This window comes from Curcuma longa, chromosome 4, assembly GCF_044706935.1.
Source record: "Curcuma longa cultivar G26 ecotype Majalengka, Jawa Barat chromosome 4, ITB_CL_G26_1.1, whole genome shotgun sequence".
Taxonomy (NCBI): Eukaryota; Viridiplantae; Streptophyta; class Magnoliopsida; order Zingiberales; family Zingiberaceae; genus Curcuma; species Curcuma longa.
In genome coordinates, this window is record NC_133864.1 from 3,007,263 (window position 1) to 3,027,100 (window position 19,838).

Consider the following 19,838-nt stretch of genomic DNA (forward strand, 5'->3'; position numbering starts at 1 on the left):
TATAATAATTATAATTTCATAATTGCTACAACCACACAATTAAAATAGCTATGATCCTATAGATAATATAACATAATACTAATAAGTGTTGATAATAAATAAACTATTTATTTTTTAGCAATTAAAAATCATAACTGCTATAATATAATATTGATTTTAGATGATTGTTAGAACTGTATAGTAACTATGATACTATAATTACTATAATAAATATTGATTAGTGTTCATCATAAAGAAAGTGTTTATGTTTAACGATTGTAATTCGTAATTGCTATCATACAATATTGATCAGAAATGAAATATCTATATTGTAACAATTATGAATTATAACTGCTATAATATAATATTATTAATATTGATCAAAATTAAAATGTTCATATTATAACAAATATAATCTCACAATTGTTACAACAATGTCAAAAATAAAAATATGTTAAGACGGGATGAAATAATATTTCAATAATAAATGAAAAAAATACTCTTCCGACGATTCCAATGAAAAAGAACACTCTCATTTGATTTTAATCATTTTTTTTCTTATGAAGTTTGATTTGATGATTAACAGCTTCTATTAAATGTTTGACCCAACATAGTTATAGAAACATATTTAAACTATCGGACAACTACTTTGACTCTCCTAACAGCCTCTTCCTCTGATGTCAATGACAATGTCTACATGGATGAGGATGCATATCATACAGGGCATAAGACTAGTGAAAAATAATACAAGGCAAAGGAAACATAATTCGATTAATATATCACATTTGACAATTTTGGAATGACATTTGAATGTAAAAATTATGATTAGGCAAACAAAACATCAATAAAAGAAGATGGCAAAAAAAAAAAAAGAAATCAAATGCATAAATAACTAATATCTCAATCATAAATGGAATAGCTAATAAAGTAGCTGTGTCTATGAACTAAGGATCTTATAAGCAAAGATCATTTTGACAGAATAATAATTCTGTAAAAATCTAACCAAAGATACTCTTTTCCAAAGATTTCAAATAGCAAGTGACCTCGAGAAACAAGTACTAAAATGAGGTTTATGATGGTTTTAAACAGTTCATAGATCTATTCCCACTTGTAGTGCAGTTGAAGAACGATAGTAGATTCGCATTCTACGACTACTACTGACAAGTATTTATATTATCCAACAAGACTGCAAATTCTTGATGCATACATCCTTTCTTGCTCAACTTACAAAACAGTTTTTGTTTTAGGAAATAAATCAGACCATCGATAGCTTTATTTTCAGTCTTGATCTCAATCTGATACCATTTAGAAATAGAACTTTCCTCAGGATTGCGACTGTGCGTCTGGCTGCTTAAGTGGGTGGGCAGCTTGAAAGGCAGGGTGCTGATCATATGCTTGGCTCAATCTCACTAATGTAGGGTAAAGTGACTTCACAAAAAAAAAAGACAAAATAGAAAGGTTAAAAATCCAATGAAATGCAGTTGCTGATGCAAATCTCAACAAAATGGTTCAATCCAATTACGAAAGTTGTTCGGAAGTAAGCTCTAGATTTCTGGGCCTATTTGTTTATGTTTCTATTGGTTTCAGCTACATATTTCACTAGAGTGAGGGTTTTAAGATGTATGTTTTGGTTGTTATGAAATGAGAGGTGGGGAAAGACAACATCCATTGAACAAATAACTATGACCTCCAAATTTAGATCCTTCAGATATCAATTGTTTATACCTACTAGCATGCTTGATAATTGTAGTTATAACAAATCTTCAGTAATTCTAAATTAAGAAGGGGAAAAAAAAACTATCCGACTAGAATTACCATGTCTATTTGGAAACGTGATGTTGCTACATATATCTGGGGTGCCAAAAACAAATCAGCCTGCAGGTAACAAAGATCATGCAGCGTCACTTGTATTTTGCTTTAGAATATCCGAACAAGTACAATTGCAATCATAATAACGAACCTTTTCCTATTAGCTTAAGATTTGGGATAATTGCTCACCAGAGGCATAGCTTAATAGATATCTAGCAAGAATAAATGTATTCAAATCCTCCTATTTTTAATAATATATTATAGTGAAAAATGAGTTTGCGTGTTAAGCATTAAGACGTGCCAATTTAGACCAATCCACCTGCTCATGTGTGTGAAGGGGCATCAAGAATCCAAATTTATCAATTGGGTCATCTCCAATTAGTTTAAGCTTTTAGGATTCACAGTCACTCAGTTAAAGACATGAACAACGTCTAGGCTGAAACATGTCAAATTATAGGAAAGTAAATAAACATAACCAAGGATGCCTGAAAAATTAAATACGATTTGCATTTGGACAGGCATATAATGTGCATGCGAGGAGAAAAATAATAATTAAGGGCCCGTAACCACATTGGTTCAACCTCAAGTTGGTATATTTAGGATATCTAAGTAATTTCATGACTCCAAAGGATATAAAATTTCAGTTTAAAATTAATGTTTGTGCTTTTATCTGTATTTTGGGCAAATGGTCGTACACCAAAGTTATGATACTTAAGCACTTTAAATGAATATAAACAATCAGTTGAAACTTTTCAAAAGAAGAATATAAGAAAATCATATTGGACTAACCAGATAGACCTCATCTCCAGTAGCGTATTTGCCAGCAGTCTCCTTTATCAGTTTCTCAATTGCTGAAGAAAACAAAGCTAAGTACAGCTTATACTGTAAAGGAACTAAAATACCAAACATGAACAAATACCCATAGTTATCAGCATCAAGAAAAAACTACCATGCAACAGCAACTACATAAATACATATTTTTCCATCAGCTTATTGTGGTTCATTACGTTACACAACTATGTGTCAATTGAGGCAGTTGTCTCCATTTTATTTTAAAGTACTTTCAAGTTTCAATATATTGGCAACAAAATGTGCAAGTTGACTCTGTATCTCACAGAATTTTGTATATGGTGTTAGAAAAGAGAACCAAATCAGAATCTTGGAGAAAGAGCGAAAACAAGAAGCACATAAACTCTTCAAGAAACAAATAAAAATAAAAATAAAAATATCTTACATGTGGTTGTTTTTAGTGTCTCAGTGAAAGACTAATTGAATGTGGTTTGTGTGTGTGTGAAATAGAGAGATAACATGACAGATATTTTACTAAAAAACAGAATGAAACAAAATAATGATAAGTTTTCTGGAAATTTAAGTGTGTTTAAAGCTGAAAAAGAGAACTATTCCAAAATTCTCTTGCATGCCACTCATGGAAAATTGGTAATCCTGGTAATCTTTCAACAAAGTAGTCCAATATGAATTTCATTATGACCTTGATGTTGGTGCAATCTTTGCCCCAAGTGCATTGAGTTTCAATGTTTGGCTAAACCATGTTTGAAGTTAGGCAATACTTGTGATCTAACATGTGTGATGCAAGTTTGCAGGAAAGTCCAAGCGTAGTCTTGGCAAAGCAAAAGTCCAAGTGAGTAGTCTTGGCAAAGAAAAGTCCAAGTGGGTAGTCTTGGCAAAGCAAAAGTCCAAGTGGGTAGTCTTGGCAAAAGGCAAGGAAAAGTCCAAGTGGGAAGTCTTGGCAAGGAAAAGTCCAAGTGGGAAGTCTTGGCAAGCAAAAGTCCAAGTGGGAAGTCTTGGCAAGGAAAAGTCCAAGTGGGTAGTCTTGGCAAGGAAAAGTCCAAGTGGGTAGTCTTGGCAAGGACTTGACATGACGAAGCTGATGGAAGCATCTCAAGCTAGTGCAGGGAAGGCATGAGGCTGTGGGAGATGTTTGAAGGCCGAGGTCTAGGTCAAGAGAAGCTGAAATGTGATTTTTCAGCTTCACCAGTCGACTGGCCCTGCCAGCAGTCGACTGCTCATAAATCAGACGCACACAGAAAAATCAGTCGAGCCAGAGGAAGACAGGAGTCGACTGGGCAGTCGACTGGTGTTATGGTGAGTCGACTGTTGCCAGTCGACTGGTCTTGGACAGTCGACTGTGATTTGAACGTTGCAGAAAATTGGCAAGCATTTAATGCACTTTAATGCAAGATTTTGTTGCCGATTGAAGGCATCAGTCGACTGGCCCTGCCAGCAGTCGACTGATGTTGCAGAGATATAAAAGAAGCCTGCACGAGAACAACTCATCTTTTTCGCTATTCTTTTATTACTTTGTGCTTCTTCTGAGAACTTGTTTGTTCTCCATTCTCTGCTTTCTTCCTCTCCTCTCAAACACTATTTCATATCATTTTGAGGAGATCAAAAGAGTTGTAAAGGTTTCTCCGCCTTCGAGGGTTTTCGAGAAGGAGAAGATTCATAGTGCATCGGGTGTGTGCGTGCGTGTGGATCCTTGGATTAGTCACCTCTGCGGAGGTGGATACCAAGTAAACAAACCGGGTTAGCGTTGATCTCTTGTTTTCTCTTTTATATTTTTGCTTCCGCTAATCTCTGTGCAGAGAAAGATCAAGAAAAAGAAAAATTCGAGAAACGATCCTAACACTATTCGTTGGCAGCAAATCTTCCAAATTAGCCCCCCTCTAGCTTAAATTATGAACCAACCGATCCTAACATCAATGTCCCATTCTTATGTTTCATCTTCTTCCTCCTTCCACCTTCAATCCGTCACTGACACTATGCATCGAAACGTCGATATGAAATTGAATTCCAACTAAAGATCAAAACTTCGACACGACTCGAGATTTTGAGCCTTGCACTAGAGAATGATTATTTAGAACCTCTATATATATATATAAGGATTGTAAATCATTTACTTTAATGATTGTCAAAACCCTAATACCAATATGAATCAGTTGAGTTAGATCGAGACTAGAAAAATTGGGAATCTTGTGAGTATTCACAGAGAAGTTTTAGCAAATTTACAACAAACTTTCTAAAAAATCTAAACAATTTTATGAAAAAGTTAAACAAATATAGAACTTTAAAACAACTAAAACTTAAAGCAATTTTTCTTTGAAAAAATAAACTGCGTTATTTACCTTGATTAATACCCTTTCCAAACACCCTCTTTACAATTAAAATCACAACTGAATTTATCCCATGGAGCAATACACAATATGATTTTATTAATAATGTAGGATTATTGCTAAACCTAGCATTAAACAATAATATGATTTAACAACTTTATAATCTATTAATAGTCTAATGGATATAGCATGTATATCATATATTATTTAGCAATTCTATTAAACAATATTAGCTTGAAATACAAATCTGACAATAACAGATAATCTCATATTAGGAAATGAGCTCCAATTTAGTTTTATTAATTCTATTATTTGTTATTATATTATAGATAATAATTAAGATCCAGTTATTAACATGGATCCAATTTTGGATTTCTTTTCCTATACCATGCTTGAAATTATTTTATTTTTTTCTCCATTTATTCTGATTGCACTTATAATATCAATCTGCTACCAATTGTAATAGGGTTTGCTTTTAACTATCTGAGGTTGATACCAATTTTGCCAATCATGTTAATTCATCATTCTCTCATTCTCTGATAATTAAATGTATCCTTTCAGACATATATTCACTTCATAGAACATCTTACCCTAATCTATTTTGGTTCAAGTGGCTTGCTAACTTTCCCAACCTCCTGTGCTGAAGGTGCCAACTAGATAATATTTAACTGATCCATCTAAATGCTTCTAATCCAAAACTAAAAGACAAGGTTTACAGGAGGATACACCCAATAGTTCAAATAAAGAAAGTTGAGTTTCATGTAATGTTGTCAAATCTACGAAGGAATATTATCTTTGGGCATGAGAAAAGTGATGCTATATCACTCCTTTGTGGGTTCTCTGACTCTTCTTTCACATTAGTGATAATTGACTACTACTTTTGCTCCATACCAGGTGGCTGTCTCACCATTATAGAACATATGCTTGCATGGGCACCTAATTTTTGTAGTAAGAATAAGAATAGTAGATGCATTTTTATATGTGGGTGGCAATAAAAATATATTTAACTTGTATTGTGCAAGAAAATCATTTGATATTCCTGATGAAACAAATTGATTTTCTTCTATTCACATATTAACCTTCCAGCAAGAACCATATAATCAATGATTTCCTACATTGGAAGCAAGTGGGCTTGGGACACTAATTGAGGAGATCAAATTGAAAATGGTCCGCTATAATAGACTGTACAGGTCTTCGTGCTTATTAGAAAAATAATAATAATTACACGCTTCAATTATTAATTATACATAGACAATACTTATTAGAAAAATAATAATAACTCACTTCAATTATCAATTATATAAGGACTTGCTTTGTGGTTGTAACGCATCAAAGATATTACGAACTACAATTATCAATTATATAATGGATAATGTGATCATTAGTTACTCACTTCAATTATCAATTATATAATTGACCATGTGCTTATTAAAACAATAATGATAATTAAATGCTTCAATTATAAATTACATACGGACTTGCCAATTAGGAAACTGCAATTATTGATTATATATGAACTATGTGCTTATCAGAAAAATAATAACAATTACTCACTTTAATTATCAATTATATAAGGACTTATTTGCTACGTGGTTGTAACACACCATAGATATTAGAAAACTATGAAATTATTTTCACAGAAACTCCAAGGAAAGCATATCATTCTAGGGATTAAATCATATCAATGGAAGCATTATTAGTTTTCAAAGACAACCTGCAAATCCATTGTTGATATATAGCTGCACCCATGCAAGTTTTGCTTCAGAATCAATTTTTTCTTCGATATATTTCTGCAAGTTCATTGTGGAGTTACAACCTGTCTATATGTAGAGTTGAGCCTTACTAACTTGGTATCTTCCAATAGGCAGGCACAACTCTTTACTTACTATCACACTACTATTCTGGAGTGGCTGAATGCTTGAAGTGACAATACTTGCAATCTGTGAGAAAAAAAAAGATCAAATGGTATTAACCAGAGCAACAACAAGCATGAACTAATATAGTTCCAAATCTGTTCGTATTTTCCACACATACAAAAAAATAGTTGAAACTGAACAAGAGCCATCTTGTCTCATAGCTTAACCTCAAGTATAGGAAACATTCAAGATATAACAGTTCAAGAAATTGTTGTAAGTGGAATATTAAGTATAATAGTTGAAATATAACACATAGATAAGACATGCAGAATAAATTTTTTATGCTGGACCTAAACAGTTTAATTGAAGTGTTAGTTGAGTGAATCCACCCATGATAGACGTGGCTATTTCCACTCATCCATTAAAAAGGAAGGAATGATGAATTGTCCTAGTTGTATACCACTATAAATTTTATATACACATTTTGAGCAGAGTCCTTGTGACGTTCATGGAATTACTAATTAAGGAGGTTCTTAAGGTTTCCAAAAAATCAATTCCATGTGACAGGAAGATTGATAGTTTGCCTTTGGTTTGTAAAGCATTTTTTTAGTTTCCATCGTGATTATACATGATTGTGTGATTCAACTGAAACTAAAATCTCAGAAGGCCAAGGGATGGTCAGTTTATTTATCTATTGTTTCAATCATTTCCAATAAATCAATGCAAGTACAGGCAATGAACAATACAAAACATAAAAGGGGGCATGCAAGTCTATGACATGGTAATATGAAGCGTACCATGATACAAACTAGAGTTCATATAAACCTTGAAACAAAGAAACAAGCTAGTTGCACACAGCATTTAGCAAGAACTGACTTTTCTTTTTTAAAGACAACAATTTGTCATTGCACTATTGCCATTTGGTTATTGTAGAGATACGTCTCAAACTACTTCAACTGTGAATGTAATCATACTCAATCACCAAAAAACTCCATAAACATTGAAAGTACACACTCAAACAATAATAACAATCAAGCGTTTATCCCACTAAATGAGGCCGAATATATGGATCCTCTCACGCCATTGGACTCAATCCCCTACTATATCCTTATCTATATTTAAGTGAATTTTATCTTATTTTATTGTTGTTAACCAAGTCTTCTTTGGTATGTCTCTTCCTTGCTAATGTGTGTATTTGTGCTAGTCTCACATCGCCTAATTGGGATATTTATTGATCGCTCAAGTACATGTTCATAACATCTTAAATGTGTCTTTTAGAGTTTTCCCGCAATAGGTACAACTCAACTTTTTCTATAATATTCTCATTTCTTATTTTGTCCATCCTCACATAACTGCACACTCACCTTAAAATTCACATCTCTGCGACTCTCAACTTTTGCTTATGTGCTCACTTTATAGTCCAACATTCAGCTTCATACAACATAACAAATATAACCATTGTTTTATAAAACTTCTCTTTAAATTTTAGAGGTACTTTACAATCATAAAAAACACCTAATGTTCTCTTATATTTCAACCATCATGCTTGTATATTATATAAAATATCTCTATCAACCTCTCCATCCTTTTGCAAAAACAATCCTAAGTACTTAAAGTTCTTAATTATAGGTAACTCGCCATCTTCTATCTTAAAAATTGTCTTGCAATGTCTAACACTACTAAATTTAAATTCCATATATTCTGTATTTATTATACTAAGTCAAAAATTATTTACTTCCAGTGTTTCTAGTCAAAATTTGAGTTTAACATTTACTCTTTTATGTGTTTCATTGACTAAAATAATGTCACTTGCAAATACCATGCACTATAGCAGCATATCTTAGAAGTGTCCAGTGTGTTCATTTATGACTAGTGTAAAAAGATATGAACTTAGAGTTGATCCATAATGTAATTTTATTTTTATAAGAAACACTTTAATTAATCCATATAGAGTCTTCACTTTTATCATTACATCCTCATACACATCTTTGATTGTTTCAATATACACTACGCTAACATCTTTCTTTTTTAGAATTTTCACATAATTTCCATCGGAACTTTATCATACACTTTTTCTAGGTCAATGAATACCATGTATAAGATTGCTTCTTTTTCTAATACTTTTCAATCAGTTGTTATCTAAGAAGATGTATAACTCTATCGTCCAACTTTCAGGCATAAATCTAAATTTGTTTTATAGATAAATCCTCTAAATATCCTGCTACTCAAATGTTGGGACAAGTAGATTCGCAGGCTTATCATAGTGCGGCAGTGAACAGAAGGATGCATGCAATCAGAGCCATAATGCACAAAGACTCACAACATCCCCATTTGTGACTCACCTGGATGTTGAGTGCTTTCTTGTTCAGGTCTTGCGGAAGCAGGGGATGCTGAGGGTATTTGTCTTCTAAATACTTTATAAAACCAACAAAAAGATGAGATTTGGAGTGAAAATAAACCTAACTTGACAAGGAATTAAACATGACAAGGAATCAACTTCTGTCTCACCAAAATTATGGCAAAGGAATCAGCAAGAACAAAATCCCCATCTACCAGTGCCGGAACATACCTAACTGGATTCAGCTTCTCAAATTCTAAGGTCAAACACGAACAATCAATGCGCAAGAGAAAAAAAAAAAAGGAATCATTCGAACAGCGCAGCAACTGAGTTGCTGTGAGATCGCTAGAGCAGGAATTGAATCCCTAACCTGGATCAAAGTGTTCTCCTTTCAACAGATCGACAGCCTTGTACTCATAGTCCAACCCTACCAAGAGAATAAAAACGATATCACCGATTCCGACCGCCCAAGAAAAATTTAACCTGGAGTAAAACCGAAGCTTCAAAGGAAGTCAATTGTGAAGAAGTAACACACGAACCTTTGAGATTAAGGGCTATACGAACTCGCTGCGAGCATGAGCTCAACCAGTAGGAATACAGCGCGATCTTCCCCGTCTCCGCCATCGCCGGAGAAAGAAGAATCGATTTGACTCAGAGAGAGCGGTCTAAGACGGAAGCAGAAAACGGAGAGACACATCAATTAAAATAAAATAAATAAATAGATATCACAGAAAGAAACAAAAGTGCGGCGGCTACTTCAACAATTAAAATTGGATGGAGTTAACAAAATTATTATCATCAATTCTTAGAACAAAATTATTAATTGTTTCGACATTATTTTTCTTATTAAAAATATAATAAGGGAGCTTTTAGGATTGTTCTAGTTCTTTTATAATTTTATTAGAAATTTGATTAAATTTATTATTTGATATTGATTGAGAGCAATAATTGTTTTGTAATCAAATGCATGAATAACTATTATATCAATTATAAAAGGAGTAGCTATTTCTATGAGCTAAGGATCTTATAAGCAAAAGATCATTTTGACAGAATATTAATTCTGTAAATCAAATATCCAGCAAGTGAAAAATGATATAAATCTGATCAAAATTGAAATAAAATCTAAGATTTGCAAGAAAAGACAGACTCTTTTTCCAAAGATTTCAAATAGCTCTGAAAACAGGCACAAGTACTAAAGAACAAGCATTGATCCACAAGAAATGAGGTGTATGACAGTTTAAAACAGTTCATAGATCTATTACCATTTGTAGTGCAGTTGAAGAACGATAGGAGATTAACATTCTACGACTACTACCGACAAGTATTTATATTATCCAACAAGACTGCAAATTCTTGATGCATACATCCTTTCTTGCTCAACTTACAAAATAGTTTTTGTTTTAGGAAGTAAATCAGACCATCGATAGCTTTATTTTCAGTCTTGATCTCAATCTGATACCATTTAGCAACAGAGCTTTCCTCAGGATTGCGACGGCGCGTCTGGCTGCTTAAGTGGGTGGGCAGCTTGAAAGGCAGGGTGCTCATCATATGCTTGGCTCACTCTCGCTAATGTAGGGTAAAGTGACTTCACCCAAAAAACAAAACAATAGAAAGGTTAAGAATCAAATGAAATGCAGGTGCTGATGCAAATCTCAACAAAATGGTTCAATCCAATTACGAAAGTTGTTCGGAAGTAGGCTCTAGATTTCTGGGCCTATTTGTTTATGTTTCTATTGGTTTCAGCTACATATTTCACTAGAGTGAGGGTTTTATGATGTATGTTTTGGTTGTTATGAAAGAACCACCATAAACAAATACATATAACCTCCAAATTTAGATCCTTCAGATATCAATTGTTTATACCTCCTAGCATGCTTGATAATTGGAGTTATAACAAATCTTCAGTAATTCTAAATTAAGAAGGAAAAAAAACAAACTATCCGACTAGAATTACCATGTCTATTTGGAAACGTGATGTTCCTGAATATATCTGGGGTGCCAAAAACAAATCAGCCTGCAGGTAACAAAGATCAGGCAGCGTCACTTGTATTTTACTTTAGAATATCTGACCGATTACAATTGCAATCATAATAATGAACCTTTTCTTATTGGCTTAAGATTTGGGATAATTGCTCACCAGAGGCATAGCTTAAAAGGTATCATAGCAAAAATAAATGTGTTCAAATCCTCCTATTGTTACTAATATATTATAGTGAAAAATGAGTTTATGTGTTAAGCGTTAAGATGTGCCAATTTAGACCAATCCACCTGCCCATGTAGCCTTCAACAATCCAAATTTATGAAGTGGGTCATCTCCTACTAGTTTAAGCTTTTAGGATTAACAGTTAAAGACATGAACAACATCTAGGCTGAAACATGTCAAATTATAAAAAAGTAAAATAAACATAGCCAAGGATGCCGGAAAAATTAAATATGACTTGCATTTGGACAAGAATATAATTTGTTTCTGGGGAGAAAAATAATAATTAAAGGGCTCTTAACCACATTGGTTCGACCTCAAGTTGCTATTTAGGATGTTAAGTAATTCCATGACTTAAAAGAATATAAAACTTCAGTTTATAATTAGTGTTTGTGTTTTTATCAGCATTTTGGACATTTGGCCTTACACCAAAGGTTTGATACTTAAGCACTTTAAATGGCTATAAACAATCGGTTAAAATTTTTCAACAGAACAATATAAGAAAATCATATTGGACTAACCAGATAGACCTCATCTCCAGTAGCATATTTGCCAGCAGTTTCCTTTATCAGTTTCTCAATTGCTGAAGAAAACAAACTTAAGTACAGGTTCATACGGTAAAGGAATTAAAATATCAAACATGAACAAACACCCATAGTTATCAGCATCGAGAAAAAATTACCATGCTACATAAATACATATTTTTCCATCAGCTTATTGTGGTTCATTATGTTACACAACTATGTGTCAGTTGAGGCAGTTGTCTCCATTTTATTTTAAAGTACTTTCAAGTTTCAATATAAAGGCAACAAAATGTGCAAGTTGACTCTGTATCTGACAGAATTTTGTATATGGAGAAAAGAACCAAATCAGAATCTTGGATTGTTCATGTTCAACAATCCTAATTTTCGTAGTAATAATAAGAATTCCTTTCCACTTCAAAGAATAGCAGATGCATTATTTATATGTGGGTGTCAATAAAAATATATTTAACTTGTATTGTGCAAGAAAACTATCCTGATGAAGCAAATTGATTTCCTTTTATTCACATATTAACCTTCCAGCAAGAAATATTAAGTTAATTTAATTCACATATTAACTTAACCTCATACTGAAAAATGTTAATCTTATTCACTAGTAAGGAAAAGGAACATTACAAAGTAGTGTTAAATATTTCCAAACTCCTATTTTACAAAATTAAGCATGAAATATATTGGATACCAGTCAATTCAATTATAGATTCATTTGAAAACAAACTAGTCTATCTATATATAAAAAAATAAAAATAAATGCTAAGAATCACATGTCTAGTGATGTGATGTCATCAAGGGATTTCACATCTCATGAACCAAATGCAAATTGTCCACGAAATTCAAACTGTTTGTTCACTTGTTGCCCATAGATGCCTAAATGATAGAGCTAAAAAGTTGTGCTTGGAATTGGCACTTCATTGGAAGTGTAGTGAACTCGGGATAGTAATTGAGGAGAGCAAACTGGAAATATCCAACTATAATAGACTGTACAGATCACTATGCTTATTAGAATAATAATAATAATAATTACTCACTTCAATTATCAATTATATATGGATTATCGCTTATTGGAAAAATAATAATACTCACTTCAATTATCAACTTTTTATGGACTGGCTTTGTGCTTGTAACTTATCAAGATATTAGGAACTACAATTATCAATTATATGATGGGCAATATGCTTATTAGTTACTCGCTTCAATTATCAATTATATAATTGACTATCTGCTTATAAGAATAATAATAATAATAATTACTCGCTTCAATTAAAAATTACATATGGACTTGCTTTGTAGTTGTAAAGCACCATAGATATTAGGAAACTAGAATTATCCTTTACATATGGACTATGTGCTTATCAGAAAAAAATAATAATAATTACCCACTTTAATTATCAATTATGTAAGGACTTATTTGCTATGTGATTGCAACACACCATAGATATTAGGAAACTATGAATTTTTTTTTCACATAAACTCCAAGAAAGCATATCATTCTAGGGATTAAATCATATCAATGGAAGCATTATTAGTTTTCAAAGACAACCTGCAAATCCATTGTTGATATATAGCTGCACCCATGCAAGTTTTGCTTCAGAATCAATTTTTTCTTCAATATAGTTCTGCAAGTTCATGGTGGAGTTAAAACCTATCTATATGTAGAGTTGAGTCTTACTAACTTGGTATCTTCCAATGGGCAGGCACAACGCTTTACTTACTATCACATTAGTATTTTGGAGTGGCTGAATGCTTGAACTAACAATATTTGCAATCTGTGGAAAAAAAGATCAAATGGTATTAACCAGAGCAAGTATAAGCATGAACTAGGATAGTTCCAAATCTGTGTGTATTTTCCACACAAACAAACAAAAAAGCAAAGTTCAAACTGAACAAGAGCCGTCTTGTCTCATACCTTAACCTCAAGTGTAGGTAACACATTCAAGAAATTTTTTAAGATTTGAATATTAAGTATAATAGTTGAAACATAACACATGGATATTAGACGTGCAGAATAAATTTTTTTATGCTGGACCTAAACAGTTTAATTGAAGTGTTAGTTGATGATTGTCTCCTTGATAGAGAAATCTAGATTTGATACTTGTTATAAGAAAGTGAATGAATCCACCCATGATAGACCTGACTGATTCCACTTACCCATTAAAAAAGAAGGAATGATGAATTGTACTAGTTGTATGACATGAACAATTTTATATACTCATTTTGAGCAGAGTCCTTGAAACCTTCATGGGATTACTAATTAGGGAGGTTCTTAAGGTTTCCAAAAAATTAATCGATAGAATGCCTTTGGTTTGTAAAGCATTTTTTTAGTTTCCATTGTGATTATACACAATTGTGTATTCAATTGAAACTGAGATCTCGGAAGGCCAAGGGATGGTCAGTCTATTTATCTTTATGTTTTAATCATTTATAATAAACCAATACAAGTACAGGCATGAATAATACAAACATAAAAGGGGGCAAGCAAGTCGATGACATGGTAATATGAAATGTACCATGATACGAACGATAGTTCATATAAACTTTAAAACAAAGAAAAAGGTCATTTGCACACAGCATTTAGCACGAACTGACTTTTCTTTTTTACAGAAAACAATTTGTCATTGCACTATCGGCACTTGGTTATTGTAGAGATAGGTCTCAAACTACTTCAAATGTGAATGTGTAATCCAACTCAATTACCAAAAAAACTCAAACTCTGAAAGTGCACACTGAAAATTAAGAATAAAATATTCAGAAACAGAGCAAGAAAAGAATACTTTATAACCAAAAAAAAAAAAACCTCAGATTGGTTTTACAGATAAATCCACTTAATATCCTGCTACTTAGGTGTTGGGACAAGCAGATTCGAATCAGATATCATAATGCACCAAGACTCATAACATCCCCATTTGTGACTCACCTGGATGTTGAGTGCTTTCATTTTCAGGTCTTGCGGAAGCAGGGGATGCTGAGGGTATTTGTCTTCTAAATACTTCATAAAACCAACAAAAAGATGAGATTTGGAGTGAAAATAAACCTAACTTGACAAGAAATTAAACAGGGCAAAGGAATCAACTTCTGTCTCACCAAAATTATGGCAAATGAATCAGCAAGAACAAAATCCCCATCTACCAGTGCCGGAACATACCTAACTGGATTTAGCTTCTCAAATTCTAAGGTCAAACACGAACAATCAATGCGCGAGAGAGAGAAAAGGAATCACTCGAACAGCGCAGCAACTGAGTTGCTGTGAGATCGCTAGAGGAGGAATTGAATCCCTAACCTGGATCAAAGTGTTCTCCTTTCAACAGATTGACAGCCTTGTACTCATAGTCCAACCCTATCAAGAGAATAAAGACGATATCGCCGATTCCGACCGCCCAAGAAAAATTTTAAAAAAAAGGTCAATCGGTGAACACTTTACCTTTGAGATTAAGGGCTATACGAACTCGCTGCGAGCATGTGCTCCGCCAGTAGGAGTACAGCGTCAACTTCCCGGTCTCCGCCATTGCCGGCGAAAGAAGAATCGAGGGAAAATACTGAATGGATTTTGGGTCAAAGAGGGACGATCGCAAAAACGAACAGGAACATCAATTAAAATAAAATAAATCACAGAAAGAGACAAAACTGGGCGGCTATTGCAATCAATTCTGAGAACAGTCTCGAAATCGATATTCTCGACCAAGTATTCACGATAAAGGAGCTTTTATCTGCTCATGTTCTAAGATTCTTCTAATCCTTTTATAATTTTATTAGAAATTTGATGATACGTCTGGCCGAATCCGAAGATCTTTTGAGAACTGTTCGTTCAATAGTTTGAACACATTCAATATTTATGGACAATATGAATCAATAAAATTTTTATTAATATATTGAATAATCAAATAAAATTATAAAAATAAATTAAATAAATACATTTATATTATTAAATTTAATAATTAATTAAATAATTTTAAAATATAAAAAATTTAAATAATCGTATAAGTTTGAATTAAAAGTTCGATAACATCTGAATCACGTTCAAATTAAATTCAAATTCATTGAGGTAATTGATTCATTTTAAATAGGACTTGACTTAATTACCTTATCAAGCAATGTTAAATACTATAAATCTCGACTCATTTACGTCAAGCATATAATGAGAAGTAATAATTATATGTATTTAATATGAAACTCGGGTCTCCTTAGTAACTAGGTCATGAAGCTTAAATATTATGGGTTTACAACTGTTTTATATATAACATGGATCATCTAATTAAATTTATTATTGATGAATTCTAACTCGATCTCAAAAATTCATAGTCTTTAAAAAAGGAACAACTAGATGAGTATAGAATAGTGATAGATAATCCAATTTTATGGAGAATAAGAATAGATTCAAAAATATTTTTACATGAATAATAGAGAAGCCAACTCAAATACCAAAATAGAGGAGAAACATCAACATAAATGCATAAATGAGGAAAAATAACAAGGTAGATTAGAAAAGCAAGGAATAATAATATTGTATTGTTTGGATGAAATTAGAGGTAAAAAATATATATAGGATGAGCATTTCTTTATACAATAAATTAAAAAAGAATGAAACAAAATGGATAGCCTCTCCATTTTCGACTCTCCTCGCGAAGATCAAATTAATTCAATTTAATTACATATAAAATACTTTCATAATTAGTTAGATATTCGTGATCGATCCCGATGTACTATAAATTAATTTTTCTCTTCTTTTAGATTTATTTTAAGATTGATAAAAAAACTTTTAAAAAAAAAATCGGGTCGATCCCTGTAGGATTAATATATATGTTCGATAAGAGTTATATAAATCACGAGCGACGACGTAGCAATCCAGTTCTTGACAATCTCGATCGATCTACCAATTAAGCTCTGAGAATTGAAGAAGAAGAAGGTGGATTAATGGAGGTACAATGCAGTGGCGGCGTCAATGGCGGTCATTAATTAATTCAGAGTGGCGAGAGATGAGGAGGCGGAGGATGTTTCTTGGCCAAGTTGTGCTTGTTGTTGTGCATCCAAACCTTGAGCACCCTCCTCTTGACGCCGATCTCCTGGCAGAACTGCTGCACCACGCTGTCCTCCTGCTTCTGCAGCCGCCACCCGGCCTTCTCCGCAAACCCCAGCATCTTCTCCTTCTGCTCCGCCGTGAACTTGGTCCGGAACCTCTTCTTCATCATCAGCGCCGGCCGCGCCACTTCCATCTCCTCCGACTCCGACGTCTGCTGCTGCTGCTGCTGCTGCTGCAGAGGCATGATCATGCCGTGCGGGACCACGCGCGGGAGGAGCTGGTGGTAGTGGTTGGGGCCGGGGAGGAGGAGGCGGGGGGCAGACCCGGCCGCCTTGTGCGGCGCCGCCACCTTCCTGGCGTCGCTCCCCCTGAGGCTGAGCGGGCGGATGTACTCCAGCGGAGAAGGCAGCTGCTCTTCGCCCTCCGCCTCCTTCCTGTGGAAGTTCCTGTGGCAGCCGCAGGCGGAGCACTTGAGCGCCTCCAGGCTGCCTTCCTCCCCGCTCGGCATGAACTCGCCGCACCCGTCCGTCGCGTTCCCGCCGATGGCCGCCGCGTGGTTCTTCAGGCACTCCCTGTACCTGGCCGCCGCTTTCCTACCGCCGCACTGCTGTTGCTCCTCCGTGCCGCCACTGGCAACGGGCAGCACTAGCAGTGGAGGAGGGCCATTGGAGAGTACTTGATGCTGGTGGTGATGCAGAGGAGGACTGTCATGGACGCTGCTTATTGGGATTGCCATCTCCCCTCCATGTCCAGAAAGCTCCATTCCTTGTGCTCTTCCTGACAGAAGCAAAAGCCACACAATCACAAACAAACAAAGACTAATGGACAATCAATCAAGGCCCTACTCGAGGAGAAGACAGGGAGACTAGCTAGCTAGCTAGGCTTTCATCCATGGCGAAAACAACAAGAACCTGCAGCAGCGCCTAGAGCTCGATTCAAATGCTCCATCTCATTATCAAACAACACGCAGAGTCCATGAAACTCGGAGCCATGCAAGTGGTCAAGAAGAAGAAGAAGAAGAAGAAGAAGAAGAGAAAAGTAGGAGAAAGATTGGGGAGGAATGGAGAGGGGTTGTGAGACACTAAATAAGGGAGCACAAAGGTTGGAAAGAGATGAGAGAGCACTAAAAATTTTTACAGGACAGGAAAACAAAGAAAGCTTAGGGAGTTGTCACAGAACAAAATAAAGTGTGGGGTGTTTGCTTTGCTTTGCTTTGCTTGCACTATCAGGAATCAAGCTCAAAAGAGAGAGAGAGACAGTGAAGTAGAGAGTGTGTGTAGTGTCAGAGGAGAGGCACAACAGGAACAGTAGCAGGAACAGGAACAGAACAGTCCCCACAGTCTGAATTTGAGGAACTCGAAGAAAGCTGGGTACCAGAATTTCCTCAGTAGGAAATGAAATGGCAGAAGCATGCATTTATGCTTGCTTTGCTTACTGCTGCAAATCCCACACCACACCTTAATTCTCTGCTTGTGTAGGAGGAGATGGAAGCAAATAAACAAACAAGCAAACAAACAAACTTGTTTGATCATTTCTTTTCTTTTTCTTTTTCTTTGCTTGACTTTTCGTAGCACATGTGAGGAAAAGAAGAAGGTGGCAGGAGGAGCTATAATGCCGTAGGGCAATGAATTGTCAACTTGGTTGGAGAATTGAGTCTCTACTCCATTTTCAAATGCTTGTTTGTTTAGTCACACTCCTTACGGACAGCTTGTGGAAGTAATACAAGACTGATGTGTGATGGGACTTGCCTCAATTCATCTTCTTCTTCAAACATCTTATGATTACTCTAACCTATTGTTTTCCCTCATTACTTAGGTTCATATGTAAGCCCTAAGGGTGTGCAACAGTAAGATATTCAACATAATATTCTTTTTTAAAAGATTAAATTTTAAATAGGATGAATTCTTTAAAGGTCAATTTTTAAATGTTTATTAAAAAATAGATTTCAGAGTGGAGAACATCTACTTCAAAATCAATTGGAGAAAACTTGAAGACCTAATTACTTAGATTATTAAAAAAATAAACTAATATATATTGGGATATAATCAAAGTCCTATATTGAAAATATATGAAAAAGATTCTGGGATTATAAAATGGAGATATCTATATTGGTATTAGACCTTTTGGGTAAAGTCCAAAAATAAAATCATAAGGGCGTGGGTTCAAAGTAGACAATATCATATAATTTTGAAGATATATATGGATTCCATCGGATCTAACAGTAGTATCAGAGCATGGTTTATGTGGTGTCATGTAGGGACCCTCACAAAGGAATGATAGGGAGCTCCTAGTAAGGAGTTCGTTGGGACTGTTAAGGGGGCGGGTCCGTTGGGACCGTTAAGAGGGCAGGTCTATTGGGACTCGGACCAGTAAGGGGTCCTGTTAGAACCGTTAAAGGGGGCTCCTAGTGATCCTTTGTTTGAGGGGTAAATTGTTGGGATACAATCAAAGTCTCATATTGGAAATACATAGAAAAGATCTTGAGGTTATAAGATGGAGATATATCTATATTGGTATGAAGATCTTTTGTGTAAAACTCAAAAATAAAACCATGAGGGCGTGCGTCAAAAGTGGACAATATCATACCGTTTTGGAGATATACGTGGATTCCATCGGATCTAAGCTTTAGAATATGCATAAATTGTACTTCAAATTTATTGATAGAGAAATTGGAATGAAAATGAAAACCATCTACATGAAATCTAGATTACCAATTAGGTTCATATTTAAGTCATGATTTCTAAGAACTAATCCTTGTTTATCTTTTGGTATTAGTTTGCAGTATAAAGAGGGGAAGGGCTCTATCATGCATATGGTCCCTCAGATTCATTATTCTTCTTCTGCTTTCTGTGCCCTAAAAAATTATCCAAAATGCTGAAAAAATAAAGATCTGCACCACTATGCACTTCTCTTTATCACAAGATGACAATGGTTGAAACCATGTCTGAAAGAAGAGGACATGGAAACTTTTT

General features: G+C 34.5%; 3 protein-coding genes across 3 annotated transcripts; all 3 read right to left on the minus strand.

Moving 5' to 3' along the window:
- Positions 1-1,029: 1,029 nt before the first annotated feature.
- On the minus strand, positions 1,030-9,813 carry LOC141826482 (glutathione S-transferase zeta class-like). Its single transcript, XM_074713734.1, has 9 exons — positions 9,653-9,813; positions 9,484-9,540; positions 9,284-9,369; positions 9,118-9,189; positions 6,806-6,859; positions 6,634-6,709; positions 2,578-2,639; positions 1,795-1,854; positions 1,030-1,407 (listed from the first exon to the last, which is right to left on the minus strand). Exons 1-9 carry the CDS (start codon positions 9,735-9,737, stop codon positions 1,303-1,305), a joined length of 657 nt encoding a protein of 218 aa, XP_074569835.1. The 5' UTR covers positions 9,738-9,813; the 3' UTR covers positions 1,030-1,302.
- A 530-nt stretch (positions 9,814-10,343) lies between these two features.
- LOC141826464 (glutathione S-transferase zeta class-like) lies at positions 10,344-15,478 on the minus strand. Its single transcript, XM_074713712.1, has 9 exons — positions 15,271-15,478; positions 15,130-15,186; positions 14,934-15,019; positions 14,767-14,838; positions 13,565-13,618; positions 13,393-13,468; positions 11,835-11,896; positions 11,068-11,127; positions 10,344-10,698 (listed from the first exon to the last, which is right to left on the minus strand). Exons 1-9 carry the CDS (start codon positions 15,353-15,355, stop codon positions 10,594-10,596), a joined length of 657 nt encoding a protein of 218 aa, XP_074569813.1. The 5' UTR covers positions 15,356-15,478; the 3' UTR covers positions 10,344-10,593.
- A 1,258-nt stretch (positions 15,479-16,736) lies between these two features.
- On the minus strand, positions 16,737-18,064 carry LOC141826463 (zinc-finger homeodomain protein 2-like). Its single transcript, XM_074713711.1, has 2 exons — positions 17,712-18,064; positions 16,737-17,643 (listed from the first exon to the last, which is right to left on the minus strand). The coding sequence occupies exon 2, from the start codon at positions 17,627-17,629 to the stop codon at positions 16,808-16,810; it is 822 nt and encodes a 273-aa protein (XP_074569812.1). The 5' UTR covers positions 17,630-17,643; positions 17,712-18,064; the 3' UTR covers positions 16,737-16,807.
- Positions 18,065-19,838: the final 1,774 nt, after the last annotated feature.

What these genes read in the sequence shown, in the direction of transcription:
- LOC141826463 (XM_074713711.1), bottom strand. Translation starts at nt 17,629, where the DNA reads ATGGAGCTTTCTGGACATGGAGGGGAGATGGCAATCCCAATAAGCAGC.
- LOC141826464 (XM_074713712.1), bottom strand. Translation starts at nt 15,355, where the DNA reads ATGGCGGAGACCGGGAAGTTGACGCTGTACTCCTACTGGCGGAGCACA. An exon ending in AGGAGAACACTTTGATCCAG is followed by an intron (nt 15,020 to 15,129) that starts GTTAGGGATTCA and finishes GTTTGACCTTAG; the next exon opens with AATTTGAGAAGCTAAATCCA. An exon ending in CACGTTTCCAAATAGACATG is followed by an intron (nt 10,699 to 11,067) that starts GTAATTCTAGTC and finishes TTTTGGGTGAAG; the next exon opens with TCACTTTACCCTACATTAGC.
- LOC141826482 (XM_074713734.1), bottom strand. Translation starts at nt 9,737, where the DNA reads ATGGCGGAGACGGGGAAGATCGCGCTGTATTCCTACTGGTTGAGCTCA. An exon ending in AGGAGAACACTTTGATCCAG is followed by an intron (nt 9,370 to 9,483) that starts GTTAGGGATTCA and finishes GTTTGACCTTAG; the next exon opens with AATTTGAGAAGCTGAATCCA. An exon ending in AGAAAGCACTCAACATCCAG is followed by an intron (nt 6,860 to 9,117) that starts GTGAGTCACAAA and finishes TTTTTCTCACAG; the next exon opens with ATTGCAAGTATTGTCACTTC.